The following is a 25907-nucleotide window of genomic DNA, read 5'->3' as shown; positions in this document are numbered from 1 at the left end:
CGGAACTTGCACGGCCCCTACGAGTGCCTACACACCTCGTACACACCCGTAGGGGCTGCAGATTATGGCTCATTACCATCTCTCGTCATCTTCCTACTACCAACGTGAAACTAACCAGTCGATAGTTACCTGGCGTATCTCTTTCCCCCTTTTTTAACAGAATGTAACATTTGCCATTCTCTAGTCCTTTGGCACAGCTCTAATGTCTAATAAAAATGAACGTTTATCCCTCTCCACGACTTCCTCACTAACCTCTTTCAATATTCTGGGCTTGGAAACTTATTCATTTTTTGGCACACTCAGCCCTTTAAGAATATTTTTTTTAATTGATGGTTAAGTCTCTGGAGAACAATTTGATAGAGGGGTATGACAGCTATCATGGGATATATTTCTTAGACACCAGGATGGCCAGATGGACCAAAATGGTCTTTTTCCATCCTATACATTCCTGCATATGTAGGTCTTGAGCTGCGAAAGACAAGTGGAGTGCAAAAGGCCAAGTGAGTGTGGAGGTTAGCTATAATCAATGATAGAAAACAGAAAAAGGACCCAAGCTTTCACTGGTCTATTGCTGAATTCGAATATACACGACTCATGTCAGACTGGCCTGGCCAGCACAACTGAATTACAGCATAAGGACACAGATAGTGTAAAAAAAACTCTTTGTTATCACACTACATCGTCCAGTCAACCACACCGATGAATACTCGAGCAGGTCACCATCATATTTGCTGCTGTACAACTGCAGTTGATATGTTGCATAGAATTTTTTTTAAATCACCTTTGCATTCTTTGCGTAGTACAGTGTCCGTCCCCGGAGCTTGAAGTATCTTTTCTTCCAGCGCTGAAATGAACTTGTCTGTTTCATTAGAAGTCCTTCTTTTATAATAGTCTGTGGGGAATGAAAACTTGGTGTTTAGAACTGAAGGCACAGAAGATAGAACTGGAATACAGATGCAACGCCCCACCCATTAGAAACAGAAGCACAGAACATGGAACTGGAGTACAGACATCCCTCCCCACCACACACACCATTTAGAAAGCAATAACATGCAAGCTAGTCACTACAGAGTAGACCATAGTGTAAAACCTACCTCTTTGACCAAGCTTTTGGTCAACTGTCCTAATATCTCCTTATGTGGCTGAGTGTCAAATTTTATCTGATAACACTCCTGTGAAGCAACTTGGGACGATTTTATAACATTAATGGTGCAATATAAATGCAAGTTGTTGTTGTATTAATAGGGCGAGAATTTTCCTGCAATTCAATTGTAATTACATCGAGTCCACAGCACAGAACCAGACCATTTGGCCCAACTGGTCAAATCCTGCATTTATGCTCCACACGAGCCTCCTCCCACCCCTTTTCATCTCACCCTTTCAGCGTATCCTTCTATTCCTTTCTCCTTCATGTGCTTATCTAGCTTCCCCTTAAATGCATCTATGCTTTTCACCTCAACTACTCCATGTGGTAGCACTTTACACATTCTTACCACTCTTTGGGTAAAGATGTTTCTCCTGAATTCCCTGTTGGATTATTTTATGTACTCTAGTTTTAGACTCCCTACCAGTGGAAACATTTTCTCTACATCTACCCTATCAAACCCTTTGATAAACTTAAAGACCTCTATCAGGTCACTCCTCAGCCTTCTCTTTTCCAGAGAAAAGAGCCCCAGCCTGTTCAGACTTTCCTGATAAGTATATCCTCTCGGTTCTGGTATAATCCTTGTGAATCTATTTTGCATCATCTCCAATGCCTCGATGTCCCTTTTTATAATATGGAGACCAGAGCTGTGCAAGTGTGGTCTAACCAAGGTTCTTTATAAGTTTAACATAATTTCCCTGCTTTTCAATTCTATCCCTCTAGAAATGAACCGCAGTAATGATGAGATTATATCATTATTTAAAAATTGACTTGGGATAAGTGTTTGAAAAGTAAGAATATGGAAGGATTGGAAGAAAGGTGCAGGGAAATAGGATTAGAGTAGATAGGTGCAGTTGAGTTCGTACAACACAGGTGCAATGGGCTGTATGCATGGCCTCCTTCTGTGCTGTAAGTTTGATGATTCTGTGAGAATTCTGCAATACTGTAGATCCTCTAGCATACATATAGTGCAGTCAAGACCTACGGTTTAAAAACGCACTGATTTATGAACATATTACCATCATCTTTAAATGGTAATGGAGAGCACAATAGGTTAAAAAAAACTTCCACTGATGGAGCAAGATTAGGTTGCTATAATTGGCCTCAGTGCCCTTGGGCTTTGGGGGGGGGGGGGGTGGTGGCGGGGGGAGGTGGGGGGAAGGAGATCAGCCAGGATTTATGTTGCTGATTATCCAGTGGCTCCTGCTGGAAAGTGCACATGTGTGGACATTGGATGGGAACAGAATCAGGCTCGGTTGTAATGCCCTTTGCAATGAATAGGTTCCTAATACTCAATGGCTAGCCTTACACATGAAGAAGTCACTTGACTGAGATACTGGAGGGCGGATGGCAACCGGGAAGCCAGTGAGAGTCAGTGCTCTCAAGGGAGGGGAGAGAAACAGAAAAAATATTTAAAAGAAAACCCACCGTCTTTTATGTACGTATTACCAAAAAATGTTAACTTCTTAGCCTTGAGTCACCAATGGCATCCTGCACATCTGTTAACTCTCCTCTTTATCACTTTCAAAGCTTTTGACCATTCCTTCTGCTTCATTATCATGACACTATTCTCTCCTGGTTACATTCTTATCTGCCCCAATGCAGCTACTACATCGCCTCAAATGTTATCTCCTCCAATGTTATCTCCTCCCATGCCTGCAAAATCACCTGCAGTGCGCCCACTGCTCTATCCTTGATCCACTTATTTATCATCCACATTGGAATTGGCCAAATACTTGAAGGGAAAAAAATGACAGGGCAATGAGGAAAGAGCAGGGGAGCAGGATTAATTGGATAGCTGTATCAAAGAGTCGGCACAGGCCCGATGGGCTGAATGGCCTCCTTCTGTGCTGTATCATTCTGTGATTCAACATGCTATCCTCTGAAGAGATCTTGTGCAAGCATATGGTTAGTTTTCACACGTCTAATTCTACCTCTCCACTGACAACTCCATGCCTGTGCTGTTTGACATCAAGACTTGGACAGACTTTAATTTCCTTCAGCTCAATATAGGCAAACCATCCTGCTTCGTTCCCACAGTATCAACATATCTCTGATCAGCTCCATCAACCTCCTCAGTCACCCACTCAAGATGGACCAGGTCGAACCACAGGAGGCCATTCAGCCCATCGTGTCCAAACTACCTCTTTGCGAGCGCAATTCCGAACTAAACCCACTGGCCCACACTCTCCCCATAGCCCTGTACATTCTTCACATATTTATCCATGTTTTCCTTAAAAGTTGCAATTGTCACTGCCTGAATCACTTTCTGTGGCACGCTTAAAGAAGGAAATGTGAAAGGAAATTTCTTCACCCTGTCTCCTCGCTCTCTTCGTGACAATTTTAAATTGATGACCCTTTGTCACCAACTCCCAAACCAGAGGAAATATTCTTTCCCAATTCACTCTATCAAAACCTTTCATAATCTTAAAAACCTCTATCAAATCTTCTCTTAGCCTTGTGTAAGCCAATATAAACAGTCCCAGTATCTCAAGTCTCTCCTCAACTATAGATTCCCATTTCTGGCATCATCCTGGTAAATCTATGCTGAACACTCTCCGTGCTTCAATGTCCTTTCTACAATGGGGTGCCTGATGCTGAACACAGTACTCTAACTGTGGCCTAACCATTGTCTTGAAATGGCACACAAACTCAGCATTCTGCTTTGACACTGAGCTGACCTCCTTACTGCTCCACATCCAGTCAGTCAGCAAGGCTAAATTTTTCATAGAAACATAGGAACGTACAGGACCAGAAACAGCCATTTTGGTTCATCTGGCTGGCCCCGCAGTCCAAGCACAGAAGAGGCAGTTCACTACCTACATCCCTCAACTGACATCGCTGACAAATTCCATTCCAACTCCATGTTAAAATCACTTATATTACTGGCCTTGATCACAGCCCTGTGCACACTATCCCAAACATTTACCACCTGCCCTGTTTAGTAATTGTAGTTGCTCTGTCCCATTCACTTCCCCTCTTCTGAGTCCTCTCGTTGACACTCTCAGGGCCATGGTAAGCTGTTTCTCAGGAGTCAACTTGCCGATACCTTTAAGGATCTTGAATACCTCAATAAGACACTGTCTTCTCTATTATAAACAAACTCAGTTCTGTCGTCCCTCCTTGTAGTTCAGGTATCTGATGCCAGGTATCAGATAAGTGGCCCTTTGCTGTACCTTTTCCAGTGCCCTGATGTCCTTCCTGTGACCAGAACTGCGCACAGTACTCTAGATGAGGATGACCCAATGTCTTGCATAGACTCAGTATCACATCCTGTGCTTTGTGTTTTATTCCATGCGCTATATAGCCCAACATCCTATTTGCCTTATTTACGGCCGCCACATACTGTCGAGGTGGTTTCGGTGACCTGTCCACCAATACCACAAATCCTTTTCCTGTGCTGCATTCGGCAGGTTAACACTATCTGGTTTAAAATTCATGGGGTAGAATTTCCTCAGGGCGTTCTCCTGATCATCCATCGTAACTTCGGCAGAAGAGCTGTGAGAACCTCGGAGGAACCGTGCCAGTAACACAGGGCACTGAGTGGAAGGAGTTAATGACAGTGTGAGGGAGCTGCATTGATATAAGGGCAGTCACCAATTTGGCTATTTTGGGGATTGCATTACTATATATTTCAGTAAAATTACCAGGATTTGCTGCTGATTTACAAATTACTCACAATAGCTTTACAGTACAGCATAGAATGATCCTCTGCTACAATCTGGGGCAAGATTCTACATGTTACTACAAACACTTATGTACCTAACTATTGTCGTTACAGAAGATACACATCTGACAGTTATACAGAGAGCTGAAAGGGGACATGTTGGAGTGAGTTCTCTTTAGGTACAGACCACAAGGCCACAAAAATGCAACACTATTGAGTGAATGCTCCACCAATTCTGGCAAATAGCTTGACTCTTGCTTGTAGTTCCACTCCCTCATTCCAGGCTTCATACTCCTTATGAGATCATCCTGAGATGACTATATAAAGAATTTAACAGAAACAGAAAAATACCAAAGACCTTAATGGTGCACAGGCTTAATTGTAACAGATGTTTCCAAGCCGTCCTAACAAACAGGATTTCTTTAAACAGACGGCTGGCAATGAGCCTCCTTGTCTGCCAGGGATCGTATGCATTGTAAGGTCCGCGCCTCAATAATACACGGACTTCGGGAGAACAGTTTAACAGGTACTTTACTGAACAAGAGGCAGCGTCAGACTGAAAATACAGAAGCCTGCTAGGGCCTTTTATACAGGGGTGGTCACTGGCAGTACTGCAGTCTAAGACCAGTTATTCCCTTAAAGGTACATACACAACAATTCCTCCCCTTTTAGATAAACAGTACATAACATTCATTTAACAACTAAATAATAACTAATTACAATTACAATTTTCTCAGTAATATATACATCAACTGAAATAATCATTTATAAGTTCAGTCTTTGAGGAGGCTTCCTGATCCGGACTGGATCGCGCCTTTCTCGAGTATCCTGTTCTGGCGGTGGAGTCAATTCTGGCTCATTGTCATTGGTTGGTTCGTCAGCTTCCAATACCCCTGCTTCTGAGGTAGACGCAATCTGTACTTCGGGCTCATTACCAGGTGCACATGCTTGTGGTACAGGTTTGGCTTGTTCCTGTGACTCTAGAATCTGGTCAGCATGGCGTCTCACGATGCTCTCTCCAACGTCCACTGTGTACATTAGTGGTTCCTGGCTGCCATTTTTCTGTTCGGTAGTCGCGGGCCAAGACTGGTTGCCCTATCTTGAAGCTCCTGGTTGGCTTCTCATTTATGTGCTGGAACTGCTTATCCTCAACATCTCGTCTTACATTTGGTTTGAGCAAATCCAAGCGACATCTTAGTCTCCGGTTGAAAAACAGTACGGCTGGAGTTTGGTTGGTTACTGCATGTGTCGCATTCCGGTAAGCAAACAAGAAGTTATCCACCTTGTGTTGTAGTGGTATGTCGTCATTATACATTGCCTTTATGGCCTTTTTAAAGGTCTGAACAAACCTCTCAGCCAATCCATTTGTGGCTGGATGATATGGGGCAGATGTGTAATGTTTCACCCCATTATTCTTCAGGAACCTCCGGAAATCCTCAGACACAAACTGTGGGCCATTGTCAGAACAAATCTGTTCTGGCAACCCATTCCTGGCGAAGATGGTCCTTAGGACTGCAATAGTTTTCTCTGTGGTGGTGGAGGACATTTTAATGACCTCTGGCCATTTCGAATGGGCGTCCACAGCGATTAGAAACATTGATTTCGCTGGTCCATTTATGGACTCAATGTGTACCCATGGAGATGAGGGCCACTCCCATGGATGTTGCGGGGCCTGTGGTGGAGCGTTTTGGACTTTCTGGCATCCTGTGCATCTCTTGGTCATATCCTCGATTTCTTTATCGATTCCCGGCCACCACACAAACGCCCTGGCTAGGCTCTTCATTTTTACCCCTCCCAGATGACCCTCGTGAAGCTCATTGAATACTCTATCTCTCAACTTGGGTGGAATTACCACTCGGGATCCACACATCAAGGTTCCCCGGCACACTGACAGCTGTTCTCTCCTTGGCGAGAATGCTGGCAACAGTGAGTCGCCATATGCTGGCCATCCCTTCACCGTCAAATCATAGACCCGAGAGTGTGTCGGGTCATTTCGGGTTTCCTTCTCAATACTTGCATTTGTAACAGGCAAACATTCGACTGTGGTCGCATGGAATATCTCCACAGGGTCCACTGCAGGTGCTTCTTCCGCCGTAGGCAACGGTAGGCGCGACAGCCCATCAGCGTTTCCATGTTGTTTCGTACCTTTGTACTCTATGTCATACTGATGTGCCCCTAGAAAAAGTGACCATCTTTGCAGCCGTTGCGCCGTCATCACCGGAACGCCCTTCTTTGGGTTAAAAATTGAGACCAGGGGTTGATGATCAGTCAGTAGGGTGAATTTCTGCCCGTGCAGATAGTGATTGAACTTCTTCACCCACCACACCAGGCTGAGGGCCTCCCTGTCAATCTGGGCGTAGTTACGCTCGGCTGAGGTTAGCGAGCGCGATGCAAAGGCTATTGGCCTCTCTGAACCATCACGGAATTTGTGTGACAGCACCGCTCCAATGCCGTAAGGTGACGCATCACATGCCAACCGAATCGGTAGTGTTGGGTTGTCGTGGGCCAATACTTCTTTTGAAGTGATTTGGCATTTACATTCCTGAAAGGCACGCTTACACTCATCACTCCATTTCCATGTTACACCAGTTTGAAGCAGGGCGTTCAGTGGGTGCAGAATTGTAGATAAATTCGGCAAGAACTTATGGTAGCAGTTCACCAACCCGAGGAACGACCTCAGTTGCGACACATTTTCCGGTGCTGGAGCCTTGACTACAGCCTCAATCTTGCCCGGCAACGTATGCAACCCTTCCTCATCAATCATGTGGCCACCATACGAGATTTGTCTCCTGAAGAACTCGCATTTGGGACGGTTGGCTCGTAGCCCATATTCCTGCAATCTCGTGAGCACCTGTTCCAGGTTGGCAAGGTGTTCATTGTCATTTTCGCCCGTAACCAGGATGTCGTCCAAATAACACTGGGTCCCCGGGATCCCTTGCAGGACTTGTTCCATTGCCCTCTGCCAAATAGCCGGGGCCGATGCTACCCCAAACACCAGTCGATTGTACTGGTAAAGGCCTTTGTGAGTGTTTATCGTTAGGTATTTCCTAGATGCTTCTTCCACCTCCATTTGTAGATACGCTTGAGCCAGGTGAATCTTTGTAAAACGTTTCCCTCCAGATAGTGAGGCGAAAATATCTTCTATCCGCGGAAACGGATACTGTAGTGTGCAGGACTGGGTTCACAGTCACCTTGAAGTCCCCACAGATGCGAACCTTCCTTGGCTCCCCAGGCGTGCTGCTCAATGCTTTCTTCATTACAGGAACGATGGGTGTGGCCCACCTTGGGCAGCACCCCCGAACGCTCCAGTTCAGCTTCCACAGCTGGGCGTATCGCGTATGGCACCGGTCTGGCCTTGAAAAATTTTGGGGTTGCGTTATCCTCAATCTTTATGGTTGCCTTTACTCCTTTTAGAGTCCCATGTCCTTGTTGGAACACCTCTTCCACGTCAGATAGAATTTGTGACAGACGTCCAGGTGCGACGTCATCATCTTTTTTGTCAGTCACAGTTAGTGCCAGAATGGAATGCCAATCCAATTGTAGTTTTCGGATCCATTCACGTCCCAATAATGGTGGTCCTCCATCTCGTAGTATATACATGTATAGTTTCTGTGTTTCCTTTCCGTTATATTCAACTGGCACCCTTATTTTTCCTCTGGGGTAGACATTTTGCCCCATGTATGTCTTCAATACAATGGACGTGTCCTTTAAGGGTATGTGTGAGAATAGCCGCTCATAGTCTCGTCGATTCATGACAGTTAGGGCTGATCCTGTGTCCAATTCCATCTTTACTGGGGACCCTGCTATCATGAGGGTGACCCAAATGGTTCGGTGATCTTCCTTTGCGATCACGTTGTGTAACTTTAAACAACTTAGTCGCCTGCTCCCGGAGTCCTTATCACTCTCCTGATCTTCTGAACTACTATCTGTCAGTTTCTTTACTTTCCTGTACTGTTCCTTAGTAGTTCTTGTCATGTTGGTCTTCTTTCCCGACCTGCAGACTCTTGCTATATGTCCCATTTTCCCACATTGCCTGCATATTTTGTCTTTAAACCAGCAGTCCTTCTGCTCATGGGTTGTTCTGCCACAGCGATAGCACTTTTCGGCTCCATACGCCATTTCGTTAGCGCTGTATTCTTGTGGTTTCTGTTGTATTTCCGCAGCTCCCCGTGCTGCTGCTTCGTAGGATACTGCCACGCTGAAAGCCTGTTCTAGCGTCAGGTCCTTTTTTGAAAGTAGTCGCTTCTGGGTTCCTTCACTCTGGAGCCCGCAGACAAACTTATCCCGTAAGGTGTCTGCCAGTCCTGCTCCGAACTGGCAGTGCTTCGATAACTTGTGTAGTTCCGTAAGATAGTCAGCATTGCTCTCATCTTTGTGCTGGTTTCTTTTATGGAACTTGAATCTTTCTGCTATCAGCAGTGGTGTAGGGCTTAGGTGTTCCTGAAAGATATGAACAATCTCCTCAAAACTTTTCTCCATTGGTTTAGCTGGGGTAATTAAATTCCGCAATAGGCCGTACGTACTCGCACCCATCAGATTTAATAATACCGACGCCCTCTTTCCATCAGCCACCTCATTTGCCTTGCAGTACACTTCAATTCTTTCCACATACGTGGTCCAGTCTTCTACCTCGTTGTCGAAAGCAGTGATACTGCCACTTTTCGGCATCTTGGGCGATTTAAAATGGCGCCTCCCGCGCTTTTGCTTCTTCCCCAATGGAATAAAATGGCGCCTCCCGCGCTTTTGCTTCTTCCCCAACGGGATAAAATGGCGCCTCCCACGCTTTTGCTTCTTCCCCTTACTGCCACGCTGCTCCTAGCGTTCTACGGGGTAATGGCGGCGACCCGCAGCTTCGGCGCGTCTCGCTTTCCTTCCCCCCCATTTAGTTTCTCTCCGCTGTCCTGTTCTTGAGCACCGACCGCGCCCCGTGCGCTCCACCCTCTCTCTCGTTTTCTTTTCCCGGCGACGCTGCGCGGCCCGTTTTGTAGAGCCGCTCGATCGAGCTTGAGCCCGCCGCAGTCCAGAAGGGTCAGCGCGCTACCTGCTACCAGCATGATTCGCTGGAACCACAGTCTCTCCCGCAATTCTCCAAACACTGATGGATTCTTTGGGCGGTTGCCCTCGGTCGACGCCCGTTGCTCAGACTACGACCTTCCAGGACCTTCCTTTCAGGCGAGATCCCCGTGAGATGATGCCACACTGCAGGTGAGTTCGAACTTACTCGTCGCCACTGTAAGGTCCGCGCCTCAATAATACACGGACTTCGGGAGAACAGTTTAACAGGTACTTTACGGAACAGGAGGCAGCGTCTGACTGAAAATACAGAAGCCTGCTAGGGCCTTTTATACAGGGGTGGTCACTGCCGGTACTGCAGTCTAAGACCAGTTATTCCCTTAAAGGTACATACACAACATGCATGACCCTTCCAATTGAGAGGGTTACGAAATAGCTGAGCAAAGGAGCTGCCCTTGGACACCATCTTCCTCCAGATTTCCCACTTTACTTCTAGTCATAGGAGGTGGTTGAGGACTGCCTCTGAATCTCAACCCCGAGGCCAAAATGGACACCTGTTATTATAAACCGTCAGCTCGCCTTGCAACCCCGGAGATCCGCTGCCTTCATCCTCCACTCCATCCACAACCCACTAGGAAGCGCCTGCATTGACTCACGCTGGAGTTTTGCACGCACATTGAAGTGGTTCACCCTTCCTCCTACAGTTCTCCTCTGCTCAGCTAGTACTAATTCTGTCGTTTTACATTCATTGAGAAAGTTATTGCAGCTGAGTTATTGATGTAGGTCCATGTTTTCTAAATTAAGTAAAATACTTAACTGTGCGGGTTGCTGTTTTAAACTATATATAGAGCGCTGATGGGAACGTAGCCTTTCAGATAGTAGGAAGGGATTTTTGATATGTTGTGAAAATTTTAGTCTGGCTAAGATGGTATCTAGTTTGAAGGACATTGAAAAATTTGTAAGCTATCTTATTGATAATTTGTGACAGCCTTGTTCTGTGCTGCTATTGGTTCCACCCCCATTGTTTGACTGAATATATTATCTGCGGGCACAGTAGGTATGCACACAGCTCTAATGTGTCAACATGTGCTTGTGCATCAAGATATAAGAACATAAGATGCTTAAATGGAGCTGCCACAGGAGTAAAACAAGGTGTCTCCACCCAATGCGGGTGCACGTCTGAATCCTGAGGGATTCAGGGTCAGTAAAAAAATGATCAGTTGTAAGGGGAGAGTCTCAAAATTCTTCACTTCTCCTTTGCAATTTAATCCACAGTGACTTGAGGGGGAGGGGGAAGAGAGAGCCTTTTAATAGGATGCAATGCTGGGCTGCAATTAGGAGGCAACCAGGAAGCTTGATCATGTCCAGGCAGCAATCTTCCGGGTCTGGTTCAATAGTGGCACTGGATAGAATTTTTTAATTTTGTGCACTGTGTTCTGTTAGCGATACTGGATTGCTGCAGCCATACAGATGAACAGGATTGTGGGATTGTGCCTTCTACAGAAGGGTTTCGACCCAAAACGTTGACTCTATTTCTCTCTCCATGGATGTTGCCTGGCCTGCTGAGTTTTTCCAGCATTTTCTGTTGTTATTTCGGATTTCCAGCATCCGCAGTATTTTGCTATCGTATTAGGGAATGTGACATGCCTGAATGCAAATCTTAATCTGTCAATTCTTTTAATTTATCACAGGTTGAGACTGTACATGCTGCCCAACACAGAGGAACACAGGCAATTTTAGAAACAGGAAAAGATCGTTGAGCCCCAAAAAGTCGATCTCTTTATTACAGACCAACCCTATCTGCTCACTTTCTCAGCGTATCCTTTAATCAGTCTTTAATCTGAAGCAAAGCTTAAATGAAACCAATCCGTTAGCAGCAATGAATGGCCTGAAGCGTTTGAGCAAAGTTAGGTTTCTCGGCATACTGTCTTGGCATCTGTGTTGTTTTGAGTAACACAGGAAACAGTGTAGCTGCTCCTTACATATGCACGTCATGAGCCCAAGGCAAAAGCAACAACTCATGGTCTCTTGTACAGGCACAATGATTGTGAGCACCAGTGAAACTGAGTTTTACACAGTATTTAAAGCCTTTGGCAGATGTTGGTGCTGACGTACTAACCTGACTAAACAAGCACGAGGTTTTAGTGTTGTGTTTTCTTTAAATTAAAAACAAATGTTGCGCTCATCAAGGTGAAGGGATGTTAGTGCTGGGGAATGGACCTCTTCCCATTTCAGACACCCTGGCCGGGATCTTACCTGAGGAGGCGCGTTGGGGGCGGGACTGCTGGTTTCCGGGTTCTAGTCCCGCCCCAGCGACGTCTGACGACCTGACGCTATTTTGCTCTGATTTGCCTCGTTAAGCCAGCCCTGCGGGCTTGCCGGCCAATTAAGGAAAAGCCGGTGTCAGATGACGTCAGTGCATGACGCTTCATCTGCCGATTTTGTTAAAATGACAGGCCCCATAATTTTTTGACAGATGAATTGTCAGTGTTTGACAGCATTGAGGTGCTGTCAAACACTGACAATCACTGCCCAAAGGTGAGCCCTTGCACCCAGGCTCACAAGTGACTCTCTCCTTAGGAGAAAACAGATGGCAGCTGCACGTGAGATTGCAGAAGCCATCTGTCAATTCTGCCGATCAGATGAGGCTTCACAGAAACATCAAATCTCGTCAGCTGCAGATACATATAAACAGAATAAAAATATTTCTCAGTACATTCTCTCACCTTTCATACTTACCTGTGCACCACTGCACCCATCATACTACCTCTGCATCTGTCATTTCCACACTTACACTGCAGCAGACCCACAGCTCGCCTCGTGGGGGTTTCCCGTCATCGGGAAGGCCGCATCAGCAGGCTGAAAATGGGGAAAAGCCTCTTAACTGCCTGTTAACTACCTGTTAACAGGCAGTTAATTGGCTCTAATCCGCTTCCCGCCGCTAGGAGTCGGGTCCCTGCGCAAGTCGGGGACCCGCCTCCCGGGAAGATGGTTCTAAGGCGGGTTGGGACCCGTTCCCAATTTTTCCCATTTTCCCAGCAGTCCCACCTCCAAGCCCACCTCCTCAGGGCTGGGAAAATCCAGCCCCATGTCAGCATGAGGTAGTCCTCGGTTGCAGAGCGAAGCTCCCTCTTCACCGCTGCAATATCCCTCAGCCCCAACCTTCAGAAGACCACCCCCTATTTGCACCAGGGTGACATTTTTCCATTTCCCACATGAGCCATCCTGTGACTTCTCCAAGCCGGATTGCCAATTAATGTCAAATTAGGACCAGTTTCTGATGCCTAGTGTCAAACCGAGACTGCTCAAACTAATTTTAAATCAGACTCAAAGCCAGCAGACAGAGAAAGTTTCATTCCCATCATTCTGGCTGGATTGAAATCCAGGCTCCAGAGATGAAAGGCAAGTGTCTAAACCACTGCACCACCCAGTTCCCCAGGAGAATTGAGTTTATTTTGCTTCAGGCAATGGATTGCATGGGTCATTGCTGAAGGTTGCACCATAGAACCACTGCCCAGTTGGATTATAGCCTGTGCGGAGTGTAAAATTCTAATTTGTGCTTCAGTGCATTTATGCCGTCTTTCGGATCAGATGTTAAACTGAGCTCCAGTCTGCCTGTTTAGGTGCATATGATAGATCCCCTGGCATTACTTGCAGAAAAACAGGGAGCTCTCCTGGTGCCTCGGCCAACATTCCTCCGTCAAACAGATTAACTCATTGTTCATCTCACTGAACATTTGTGGGACCTTCCTGTGCACGAGTTGGCTGCCGAATTTGCCTACTTAATAATAGAGGATTAATTTCAAAGTGGTTGCAAAGCGTTTTGGGATGCCCGAAGGTGTGATAAAATGCTATATGCAAGTGCTTTCTTTTTTCCCTTACAGATTAACACTCTTGTTTGTTTTGCCTGCTTTATTTGCTCAAAAAGGAGCATGGGATTAGGCCCTGGTGTTACTAGATGACTTAAGAGCACAACTTGCCTTTTTAATATCCTGAAAAGTATGAGATTTTTGATCTACTCTAATACCATTTACCTGGCCTTTCTCCGTAACCTTTTATATTATTTATTTTCAAATATCTATCTAATCTCCTTTCAACTATTGTTATATAGTCTCTGTCTCAATAGCCACTTGTGATGAAGCACTCAATAATACTTCATTGAACACTTTGGGACGTTCCGAGGTCGTAAAGGCGCTTTATAAATGCCAATTCTTTCTATTATTCCACGTTCCAATAACCCTCAATTAAAAAAACTTCTAATTTCTCCTTTCGTCCTTCTAATGATCATCCCCAGTCTATGCCCACTTGTTACCAATTCACCAATCAGTATAATCTTTCACAATTTGGAAAACCTCAATTGGACTCCCCCTTAACCTTTTCTACCCCAGTGAGACGGTGCCTTTTGTCATAACTATAACTTCTCATTCCTGGTATCATTCGAGTCTTTGTTGTACCCTTTCCATAGCTCAAATATCTTCTCTAATGAAGTGCAAGAACTGCACATATTACCCTGACTGTGCCTCAACCAACATCTCATACAAATTCAACATCGCTTCCTTTTTTAAATATTTAATGCCCCTACAATCTCACTACCTTTTTATGACATTTTGACCACCGCACCCCTCGATCTCTTCCTCCACTCTGTTAAGAGCTGTACCATTTAGGGTACACTTCCTTTCAGTGTTTTTGCTCTAAAGTGCACTGCATATTTCTCTGCATTGAACTGCATCTGCCACCTATCTGCTAACCTGTTGATCTCCTAGTGTATTCTTCCTCACAGTTTGCTATCCCCCCTATTTTGCACTGCATATTTCTCTGCATTGAACTGCATCTGCCACCTATCTGCTAACCTGTTGATCTCCTAGTGTATTCTTCCTCACAGTTTGCTATCCCCCCTATTTTGGAACCATCAGCAAACTTTGATTCTCTATTCCTCTTGTGTTTATGTCCAAATTATTGATGTACATGGAAAACAAAAGAAATCCCAGCACAGATCCCTGGGACACACCACTACTGATATCCCACCAATCTGACACCCATTTATCCCTACTCTTTGCTTTCTGTCACCTAGTCACCCCTTTAACATGCTCCATTCCCTTTAATACTTTGTGCCTAAATTTTCTAAAGTCTCTTGTGTGAACCTTATGCAACGTCCTCTGAAAATCCAAAAAGACAATATCCATAACATCCCCTTTATCTGTGCTCTGTGATTTTCTCAAAATAAAGTTACATTAATAAAGCATGACCTGCCCTTTACAAATCTATGCTGACTGTCTCTGATTGGGCCATGCTTTTCTAAGTGTTCACTAATTCTATCCTGTATTCTAAACGTTTACACGCAACTGAGATAAGACTATCCGGTCTATAAGTTCTTGGTTTATCCCGTTCCCCTTTCTTGAACACATCTTCCAATCCTTTGGCACAATTGCCACTTCCAAAATTTTGGGGAAAATTATGGCTAGTGCCATCTCCTTTCCAACCTCTTTCAGTATTTTGGGATACATAGCATCAAGGCCTAGTGAACTTTCCACTTTCAGCCCCATGATCTTTTTTAATACAATGTCCTTTTAAATATTTATCTCCGCATCTTCCTCAAGTATTCCTTCAGGCCCATTTTTATCGTCTTAAGTGAAAACTGAGGCAAAAGGTCTCCCTTATGTTCTGAAGGCTGTTTATCTCTCTCACAGTCTAAAGGCCTGTTTGCATGTCCCTTACGTTCAGAAGGAACGTCACTGTATCGGCACCTCTTAACTAATGTGGCTATGTCACTTCAAAGTATTATATAAGGTGTAGTGGGGCTGGAACCCATCACTGACTGAAAGGGGAGTCGCTACCACTTGAGCCGAGCTGACATACCAGGTGTGTTTTATCAAATAAAATAAGTGCCTTCCGTTGCCTTGGCCCGAAGCTCTGGAATTCCCTCCTTAAACATCTCCACCTTTCTCTCCTCCTGTAACATGCGCCTTAAAACCTACCTCTTTAACTGAGCTTTTGGTCACTTGCTCTGATATCTCATGTGGCTCGGCGTTAAATTTTGTCTGATAACACTCTTGTGAAGCACCTTGGGACGTTTTTACAATGTTAAAGTCGCTATGTAAATGCAAATTGTTGTTATTCTAAGTTTATTTTGATTAAAACAACAAAAAGGTATAAGGGTTCCTCCCCTTCTTGTTTAAGGAGCAGCACGCTTCACTGAACGTCGAAGTGAGCAATGGAGCTTCTCCAAGCAGAATTGCTGGATGTTAGCGATTGCTCCAAGGCTTTGCCAAGATTCATAAAATGAAAGGGTCACCACGTGAGTGGCACATTATCCAGTTACTGTGAATCATAAAGTGAGCAGAACAGGAACAGAAAGAATGTTTTTATCCATCTGGGGCTACCTCAAAGATGATAATTTAAAATGCAGAAAACTGCCTTCGTAGTGAGAGGGTTCAAGTACAGGAACAAGGATGTCTTGCTGCAGTTGTACAGGGCCTTGGTGAGACCACACCTTGAGTATTGTGTGCAGTTTTGGTCGCCTTATCTGAGGAAGGATGTTCTTGCCATGGAGGGAGTGCAGCGAAGATTCACCAGACTGATACCTGGGATGGCAGGAATGACGGATGAGGAGAGATTGGGTCGATTGGGATTATACTCGCTGGAGTTTAGAAGAATGAGAGGGGATCTCATTGAAACTTATAAAATTCTAACAGGACTAGACAGACTAGATGCAGGAAGGATGTTCCTGATGGCGGGGGAGTCCAGAACCAGGGGTCACAGTCTAAGGATAAGGGGTAAGCCATTTTGGACAGAGATGAGGAGGAATTTCTTCACCCAGAGTGGTGAACCTGTGGAATTCTCTACCACAGAAGGCAGTTGAGGCCAATTCATTAAATATATTCAAGAAGGAGTTGGATATATTTCTTAAGGCTAAAGGGATCAAGGGATATGGGGAGAAGGCAGGGACAGGGTACTGAATTTGGATGATCAGCCATGATCTCATTGAATGGCAGAGCAGGCTTGAGGGGCCGAATGGCCTACTCCTGCTCCTATCTTCTATGTTTCTATGCTTTCCCTAGAACTGGGTCAGACAAGGACACAGCAGGAAATGACTGCAGCATGGGGGCACTGTGGACAGGAATGAATGATTCTCCTGCTGTGGGCCTCTGTGGGCTCGTGGTTGACTTTCAAAGGTACAATTCCCCAACCCACCCACCGCCACTCTGCATCTACCCATCTATATTTAGGACCCATCTGCTGGTGTGACAATCCCAACAGATCAAGGATTTCCTTACAGCTGTAGCACTCACACGGGTGTCCCCACTTATACCACAGCTGCACATTCACCACAGTTCTGAAACTCCAGCTGAATCAATGCTAAACAGTCAGGTCCAAACGGTGCAGGGTTATTTACCACAATAGTTAAAAGCCCAGTGCCTGAGCTGGGGTGAACTGCAGCCACATGGGGCTCGCTGTAGTCCAGCATCAGTAGTGCAAATCTCCCGCTCTTCTGTTAGAGAGGAAGACTGAATGCAAACAGGGGGTAATTTAATAATACCCAGGAACACACTGGTCAGTCATCAGTACAGTTCAATCTTATTCAGCTTATCAAAGCTTAATAGATGCAACTATGATTCATAAAAAATCACAGGGAAACGAGGTACATGGAAACCAACATGCCTAAATGTTGTGCAAAGCACTTCCTGTGAATTAATTATTAGTACATCACTTGAAACTGTTTCTACCTGTACTATCATCACTAGTGACAGACCTGTCCCCACCAGTACAGTACCCCAGTGTTATACAGTGACAGACCTGTCCCCACCAGTACGGTACCCCAGTTATACAGTGACAGACCTGTGCCCACCAGTACTGCACCCCAGTTATACAGTGACAGACCTGTCCCTGCCAGTACGGTACCCCAGTTATACAGTGACAGACCTGTCCCCACCAGTACGGTACCCCAGTTATACAGTGACAGACCTGTCCCCACCAGTTCTGCACCCAGTTATACAGCGACAGGCCTGTCCGCACCAGTACTGCACCCCAGTTATACAGTGACAGACCTGTCCCCGCCAGTACGGTACCCCAGTTATACAGTGACAGACCTGTCCCCGCCAGTACGGTACCCCAGTTATACAGTGACAGACCTGTCCCCACCAGTACTGCACCCAGTTATACAGTGACAGACCTGTCCCCGCCAGTACGGTACCCCAGTTATACAGTGACAGACCTGTCCCTGCCAGTACGGTACCCCAGTTATACAGTGACAGACCTGTCCCTGCCAGTACGGTACCCCAGTTATACAGTGACAGACCTGTCCCTGCCAGTACGGTACCCCAGTTATACAGTGACAGACCTGTCCCTGCCAGTACGGTACCCCAGTTATACAGTGACAGACCTGTCCCCACCAGTACTGCACCCAGTTATACAGTGACAGACCTGTCCCCACCAGCACGGTACCCCAGTTACACAGTGACAGACCTGTCCCCACCAGTACGGTACCCCAGTCAGACAGTGACAGACCTGTCCCCACCAGTACGGTACCCCAGTTATACAGTGACAGACCTGTCCCCACCAGTACTGCATCCCAGTTATACAGTGACAGACCTGTCCCCACCAGTATGGTACCCCAGTTATACAGTGACAGACTTGTCCCCACCAGTACTGCATCCCAGTTATACAGTGACAGACATGTACCCACCAGTACTGCACCCGACTGTTATATAGCGACAGACCTGTACACACTAGCATCTCACGCTACTGTTAGTTAGTGACAGACCTGTACCCACCAGCACCTCAACCTACTGTTATAGAATCATAGAATGGTTACAGCACAGGAGGCCATTCGGCCCGTCGAGCCCGTGCCAGCTCTCTGCAAGAGCACTTCAGCTAGTCCCATTCCCCCGCCCTTTCTGTGTAGCCCTGCAAATTTATTTTCCTTCAGGTACTTATCCAATTCCCTTTTGAAACCCACAATTGAATCTGCCTCCACCACCCTCTCAGGCAGTGCATTCCAGATCCTAACCACTCGCTGCGTAAAAAAGTTTTTCCTGATGTCGCCTTTGTTTTTTTTGCCAATCACCTTAAATCTGTGACCTCCAGTTCTCAACCCTTCCGCCAATGGGAACAGTTTCTCTCTATCTACTCTGTCTAGACCCCTCATGATTTTGAACACCTCTATCAAATCTCCTCTCAACCTTCTCTGCTCTAAGGAGAACAACCCAGCTTCTCCAGTCTATCCATGTAACTGAAGTCCCTTAGCCCTGGAATCATTCTCGTAAATTTTTTCTGTACCCTCTCTAAAGCCTTCACATCCTTCCTAAAGTGCGGTGCCCAGAATTGGACACAATACTCCAGTTGAGGCCGAACCAGTGCGGCATGAAGGTTCATCATAAATTCCTAGCTTTTGTACTCTATGCCTCTTATTTAGCAACAGACCTGTACCCATGAGCATCTTACCCTATACTGTTATAAAGCGACAGACCTGTACCCAACAGTATTTCACCCGTTATAAAATGGCAGACCTGTAAACAGCAGTACTGCCCCCTAGTGTTCTACAGGTATAGATCTTCACCCATCAGTACTTTCCCCCAGTGTAATATAGGAACAGACCTGTAAACACCATTATTTCACCCATGTTATATGGTAATAAGCCTGTATTCACCAGTGCTCCACCCACTATTATGGTGACAGACCTGTATCCATTCTGCCCCTCAGTATTATACAGTGACACACCTGTACCCATACTGTCCCCCACTGTTATAGTGACAGACCTGTACCCATACTGTCCCCCAGTGTTATACGAACAGAGATGTACCCATACTGTCCCGTGTTATAGTGACAGACCTGTACCCATACTGTCCCCCAGTGTTATACGAACAGAGATGTACCCATACTGTCCCGTGTTATAGTGACAGACCTGTACCCATACTGTCCCCCAGTGTTATACGAACAGAGATGTACCCATACTGTCCCATGTTATAGTGACTGACCTGTACCCATACTGTCTTGTGTTACAGTGACAGACCTGTACCCATACTGTCCCCCAGTGTTATACAGTGCCAGACCTGTACCCATACTGTCCCCAGTGTTATACAGTGACAGATCTGTACCCATACAGTCCCCCAATGTTATACAGTGACAGACCTGTACCCATACTGTCCCCCAGTGTTATACAGTGACAGACCTGTACCCATACTGTCCCCCAGTGTTATAGTGACAGACCTGTACCCATACTGTCCCCCAGTGTTATAGTGACAGACCTGTACCCATACGGCCGCCCAGTGTTATAGTGACAGACCTGCACCCATACTGTCTCCCCGTGTTAGTGACAGACCTGTACCCATACTGACTCCCAGCGCTACACAGTGACAGACCTGTACCCATACTGTCCCCCGTATTATACAGTGACAGATCAGTATTATACAGTGACAGACCTGTACCCATACTGCCCCCCAGTGTTATACAGTGACAGACCAGTACCCAAACTGTCCCCCAGTATTATACAGTGACAGACCTGTACCCATACTGCCCTCCGGTGTTATACAGTGACAGACTTGTTTCCATACTGACTCGTGTTATACAGTGACAGAGATGTACCCATACTGCCCTCCAGTGTTATACAGTGACAGACCTGTACCCATACTGTCCCCAGCGTTATACAGTGACAGACCTGTACCCATACTGTCCCCCAGTGTTATAGTGACAGACCTGTACCCATACTGTCCCCCAGTGTTATAGTGACAGACCTGTACCCATACGGCCGCCCAGTGCTATAGTGACAGACCTGTACCCATACTGACTCCCAGTGCTACACAGTGACAGACCTGTACCCATACTGTCCCCCAGTATTATACAGTGACAGACCTGTACCCATACTGCCCTCCGGTGTTATACAGTGACAGACTTGTTTCCATACTGACTCGTGTGATACAGTGACAGAGATGGACCCATACTGCCCTCCAGTGTTACAGTGGCAGAGATGTACCCATACTGTCCCCCAGTGTTACACAGTGACAGACCACAGGCAGACCAGGCTGCCAAGAGAAGACAGGATATGCTCTCACTGCAGTCAGGGAGTAGTTGAGACAGAGATGCACTTCCTCACAGCCTGTGGAAAATATCAGGGCATCAGAGAGAATTTCTATCAAAAATTCTCACAAATATGCCCTGAATTCAGAAATCTGACTGACAACCAAAAACTCCCATTCCTACTGGGGGAGGAGAGAAGCTGTGTAACACTGGCGGCACACTATGTTACAGCTTGCCATGAACAGAGGGACAACCAGTAAACTAAGACAAGAGTATATATAAACAAGGCGAAAATATATTGATAAACTCAGGGATATACCTGTTTATACACTGTATGAATGGAACCGCGTTTATGTGTTCAACCATAAATGTATTTTGATGCTTTGGCAACATAAGATGTACCTTATCATGCCAATAAAGCGATTTGTATTGTATTATTATTGTATTGACAGACCTGTACCCATACAGTCCCCCAGTGTTTTACAGTGACAGACCTGCACCCATACTGTCCCCCAGTGTTATACACTGACAGACCTGTACCCATACTGCACCCAGTGTAAAACAGTAACAGACCTGTATCCATACTGCCGTCCCAGTGTTATAGTGACAGACCTGTACCTATACTGACCCGTGTTATAGTGACAGACCTGTACCCATAGTGTCCCCAGTGTTATAGTGGCAGACCTGTACCCATACTGTCCCCCAGTGTTATAGTGACAGACCTGTACCCATACTGTCCCCCAGTGTTATACAGTGACAGACCTGTACCCATACTGTCCTCCAGTGTTATAGTGACAGACTTGTACAAATACTGTCCCCCAGTGTTATACAGTGACAGACCTGTACGCATACTGTCCCCCAGTGTTATACTGACAGACCTGTACCCATACAGTCCCCCAGCGGTATACAGGGACAGACCTGTACCCATACTGTCCCCCAGTGTTAGTGACAGACCTCTACCCATACAGTCCCCCAGTGGTATACAGTGACAGACCTGTACCCATACTGTCCCCCAGTGTTATACTGACAGACCTCTTCCCATACTGCACCCAGTCTTATACAGTGACAGACCTGTACCCATACTGTCCCCCAGTAGTATAGTGACAGACCTGTACCCATACTGTCCCCCAGTGTTATAGTGACAGACCTGTACCAATACTGCCCCCAGTGTTATGGTGACAGACCTGTACCCATACTGTCCCCCAGTGTTATAGTGACAGACCTGTACTCATACTGTCCCCCAGTGTTGTACTGACAGACCTGTACCCATGCTGTCCCGTGTTATAGTGACAGATCTGTGCACATACTGTCCCACAGTGTTATAGTGGCAGAGATGTACACATACTGTCCCCCAGTGTTATACAGTGACACACCTGTCCCCATAATGTCCCCCAGTGTTATACAGTGACAGACCTGTATCCATACTCTACCTCAGTGTTATATAGTGACAGACCTGTACCCATACTGTCCCCCAATGTTATACAGTGACAGACCTGTACCCACACTGTCCCGTGTTATAGTGACAGATCTGTACCCATACTGTCCCCCAGTGTTATAGTGACAGACCTGTACCCAAACTGTCCCCCAGTATTATAGTGACAGACCTATACCCATACTGTCCCCCAGTGTTATACAGTGACAGACCTGTACACACTGTCCCCCAGTGTTATAGTGACAGACCTGCACCGATACTGTCTCCCAGTGTTATACAGTGACAGACCTGTACCCATACTGTCCCCCGTGTTATTCAGTGACAGACCTGTACCCATACTGTCTTCCAGTGCTGTAGTGACAGACCAGTACCCATACTGTCCCCCAGTGTTATAGTGACAGACCTGTACCCATACTGTCCCCCAGTGTTATAGTGACAGACCTGTACCCAAACTGTCCCCACTGTTATACAGTGACAGACCTGTACCCATACTGCCCACAGTGTTATAGTGGCAGACCTGTATCCTTACTATCCCCCAGTGTTATAGTGACAGACCTGTACCCATACTGCTCCCCCGTGTTATACAGTGACAGACCTGTACCCATACTGTCGCCAGTGTTATAGTGACCGAGATGTACCCATGGTGTCCCGTGCTTTAGTTATAGACCTGTACCCATACTGTCCCCAGTGTTATAGTGGCAGAGATGTACCCATACTGTCCCCCAGTGTTATAGTGACAGACCTGTACCCGTACGGCCGCCCAGTGTTATAGTGACAGACCTGTACACATACTGTCCCCCAGTGTTATAGTGACAGACCAGTACCCATACTGTCCCCCAGTGTAATACAGTGACAGACCTGTACCCATTCTGTCCCCCAGTGTTATAAAGTGAGAGACCTGTACCCATACTGTCCCCCAGTGTTATAGTGACAGACCTGTACACATACTGTCCCCCAGTGTTATAGTGACAGACCTGTACCCATTCTGTCCCCCAGTGTTATAGTGACAGACCTGTACCCATGCTGTCCCGTGTTATAGTGACAGATCTGTGCACATACTGTCCCCCAGTGTCATAGTGGCAGAGTTGTACACATACTGTCCCCCAGTGTTAAACAGTGACAGACCTGTAGCCATACTCTACCTCAGTGTTATATAGTGACAGACCTGTACCCATACTGTCCCCCAGTGTAATGCAGTGATAGACCTGTAGCCATACTGTTCCCAGTGTTATAGTGACAGACCTGTACCCATACTGTCCCCCAGCGTTATAGTGACAGACCTGTACACATACTGTCCCCCAGGGTAATACAGTGACAGACCTGTACCCATTCTGTCCCCCAGTGTTATAAAGTGAGAGACCTGTACCCATACTGACCCCCAGTGTTATAGTGACAGACCTGTACCCATACTGTCCCCCAGTGTTATAGTGACAGACCTGTACACATACTGTCCCCCAGTGTTATAGTGACAGACCAGTACCCATACTGTCCCCCAGTGTTACACAGTGACAGACCTGTACCAATACTGCCACCCAGTGTTATAGTAACAGACCAGTACCCATACTGTCCCCAGTGTTATACAATGACAGACCTGTACCCATACTGTCCCCCAGTGTTATGGTGACAGACCTGTACCCATACTGTCCCCCAGTGTTATAGTGACAGACCTGTACCCATACTGTTCCCAGTGTTATAGTGACAGACCTGTACCGATACTGTCCCGTGTTATAGTGACAGATCTGTGCACATACTGTCCCCCAGTGTTATACAGTGACAGATCTGTACCCATACGGTCCCCTAGTGTTATACAGTGACAGACCTGTACCCATACTGCCCCCAGTGTTATGGTGACAGACCTGTACCCATACTGTCCCCAGTGTTATAGTGACAGACCTGTACCGATACTGTCCCGTGTTATAGTGACAGATCTGTGCACATACTGTCCCCCAGTATTATACAGCGACAGACCTGTACCCATACTGTCCCCCAGTATTATACAGTGACAGACCTGTACCCGTACTGCCCTCCAGTGTTATACAGTAACAGACCTGCACCCATACTGTCCCCAGTGTTATAGTGGCAGAGACGTACCCATACTGTCTCCACGTGTAATAGTGACAGACCTGTACCCAAACTAACTCCCAGTGCTACACAGTGACAGACCTGTACCCATACTGTCCCCCAGTATTATACAGTGACAGACCTGTACCCATACTGTCAGCCAGTATTATACAGTGACAGACCTGTACCCATACTGCCCCCCAGTGTTATACAGTGACAGACCAGTACCCATACTGTCCCCCAGTATTATACAGTGACAGACCTGTACCCATACTGTCCCCCAGTATTATAGTGACTAACCTGTACCCATACTATCCTCCAGTGTTATACAGTAACAGACCTGTACCCATACTGTCCCTCAGTGTTAGTGACAGACCTGTAACCATACTGTCCCCCAGTGTTATAGTGACAGACCAGTACCCATACTGTCCCCCAGTGTTATACAGTGACAGGCCTGTATCAATACTGCCCCCCAGTGTTATACTAACAGAGCAGTACCCATACTGTCCCCCAGTGTTATAGTGACAGACCTGTACCCATACTGTCCTCCGGTGTTATAGTGACAGACTTGTACAAATACTGTCCCCCAGTGTTATACAGTAACAGACCTGTATCCATACTGCCCTCCCAGTGTTATAGTGGCAGACCTGTACCCATACAGTCCCCCAGTGGTATACAGCGACAGACCTGTACCCATACTGTCCCCCCAGTGTTATCGTGGCAGAGATGTACCCATCCTGTCCCCGAGTGTTATAGTGACAGACCTGTACACATACTGTCCCCCAGTGTTATAGTGACAGACCTGTACCCATACTGTCCCCCAGTAGTATAGTGACAGACCTGTACCCATACTGTCCCCCAGTGTTATAGTGACAGACCTGTACCAATACTGCCCCCAGTGTTATGGTGACAGACCTGTACCCATACTGTCCCCCAGTGTTATAGTGACAGACCTGTACTCATACTGTCCCCCAGTGTTGTACTGACAGACCTGTACCCATGCTGTCCCGTGTTATAGTGACAGATCTGTGCACATACTGTCCCACAGTGTTATAGTGGCAGAGATGTACACATACTGTCCCCCAGTGTTATACAGTGACACACCTGTCCCCATAATGTCCCCCAGTGTTATACAGTGACAGACCTGTATCCATACTCTACCTCAGTGTTATATAGTGACAGACCTGTACCCATACTGTCCCCCAATGTTATACAGTGACAGACCTGTACCCACACTGTCCCGTGTTATAGTGACAGATCTGTGCACATACTGTCCCCCAATGTTATAGTTGCAGAGATGTACCCATACTGTCCCCCAGTGTTATAGTGACAGACCTGTACCCAAACTGTCCCCCAGTATTATAGTGACAGACCTATACCCATACTGTCCCCCAGTGTTATACAGTGACAGACCTGTACACACTGTCCCCCAGTGTTATAGTGACAGACCTGCACCGATACTGTCTCCCAGTGTTATACAGTGACAGACCTGTACCCATACTGTCCCCCGTGTTATTCAGTGACAGACCTGTACCCATACTGTCTTCCAGTGCTGTAGTGACAGACCAGTACCCATA

At 46.4% G+C, this 25907-nt stretch overlaps 1 protein-coding gene across 1 annotated transcript in view; it reads right to left on the bottom strand.

Moving 5' to 3' along the window:
- LOC147115984 (diacylglycerol kinase delta-like) overlaps positions 1-1021 on the bottom strand; it is a 239750-nt gene extending 238729 nt beyond the window's left edge. Inside the window, exon 1 of the mRNA XM_085991991.1 lies at positions 782-1021. Coding sequence (XP_085848117.1) covers positions 782-868 — 87 coding nt within the window. The 5' untranslated portion in view covers positions 869-1021. The remainder of the gene's footprint in view (positions 1-781) is intronic.
- Positions 1022-25907: the final 24886 nt, after the last annotated feature.

The sequence above is a fragment of the Somniosus microcephalus genome, chromosome 6 (assembly GCF_052327205.1).
Source record: "Somniosus microcephalus isolate GS21.2 chromosome 6, FLI_Smic_1.0, whole genome shotgun sequence".
Lineage (NCBI taxonomy): Eukaryota > Metazoa > Chordata > Chondrichthyes > Squaliformes > Somniosidae > Somniosus > Somniosus microcephalus.
This window is presented reverse-complemented; position numbering and strand designations above follow the sequence as displayed.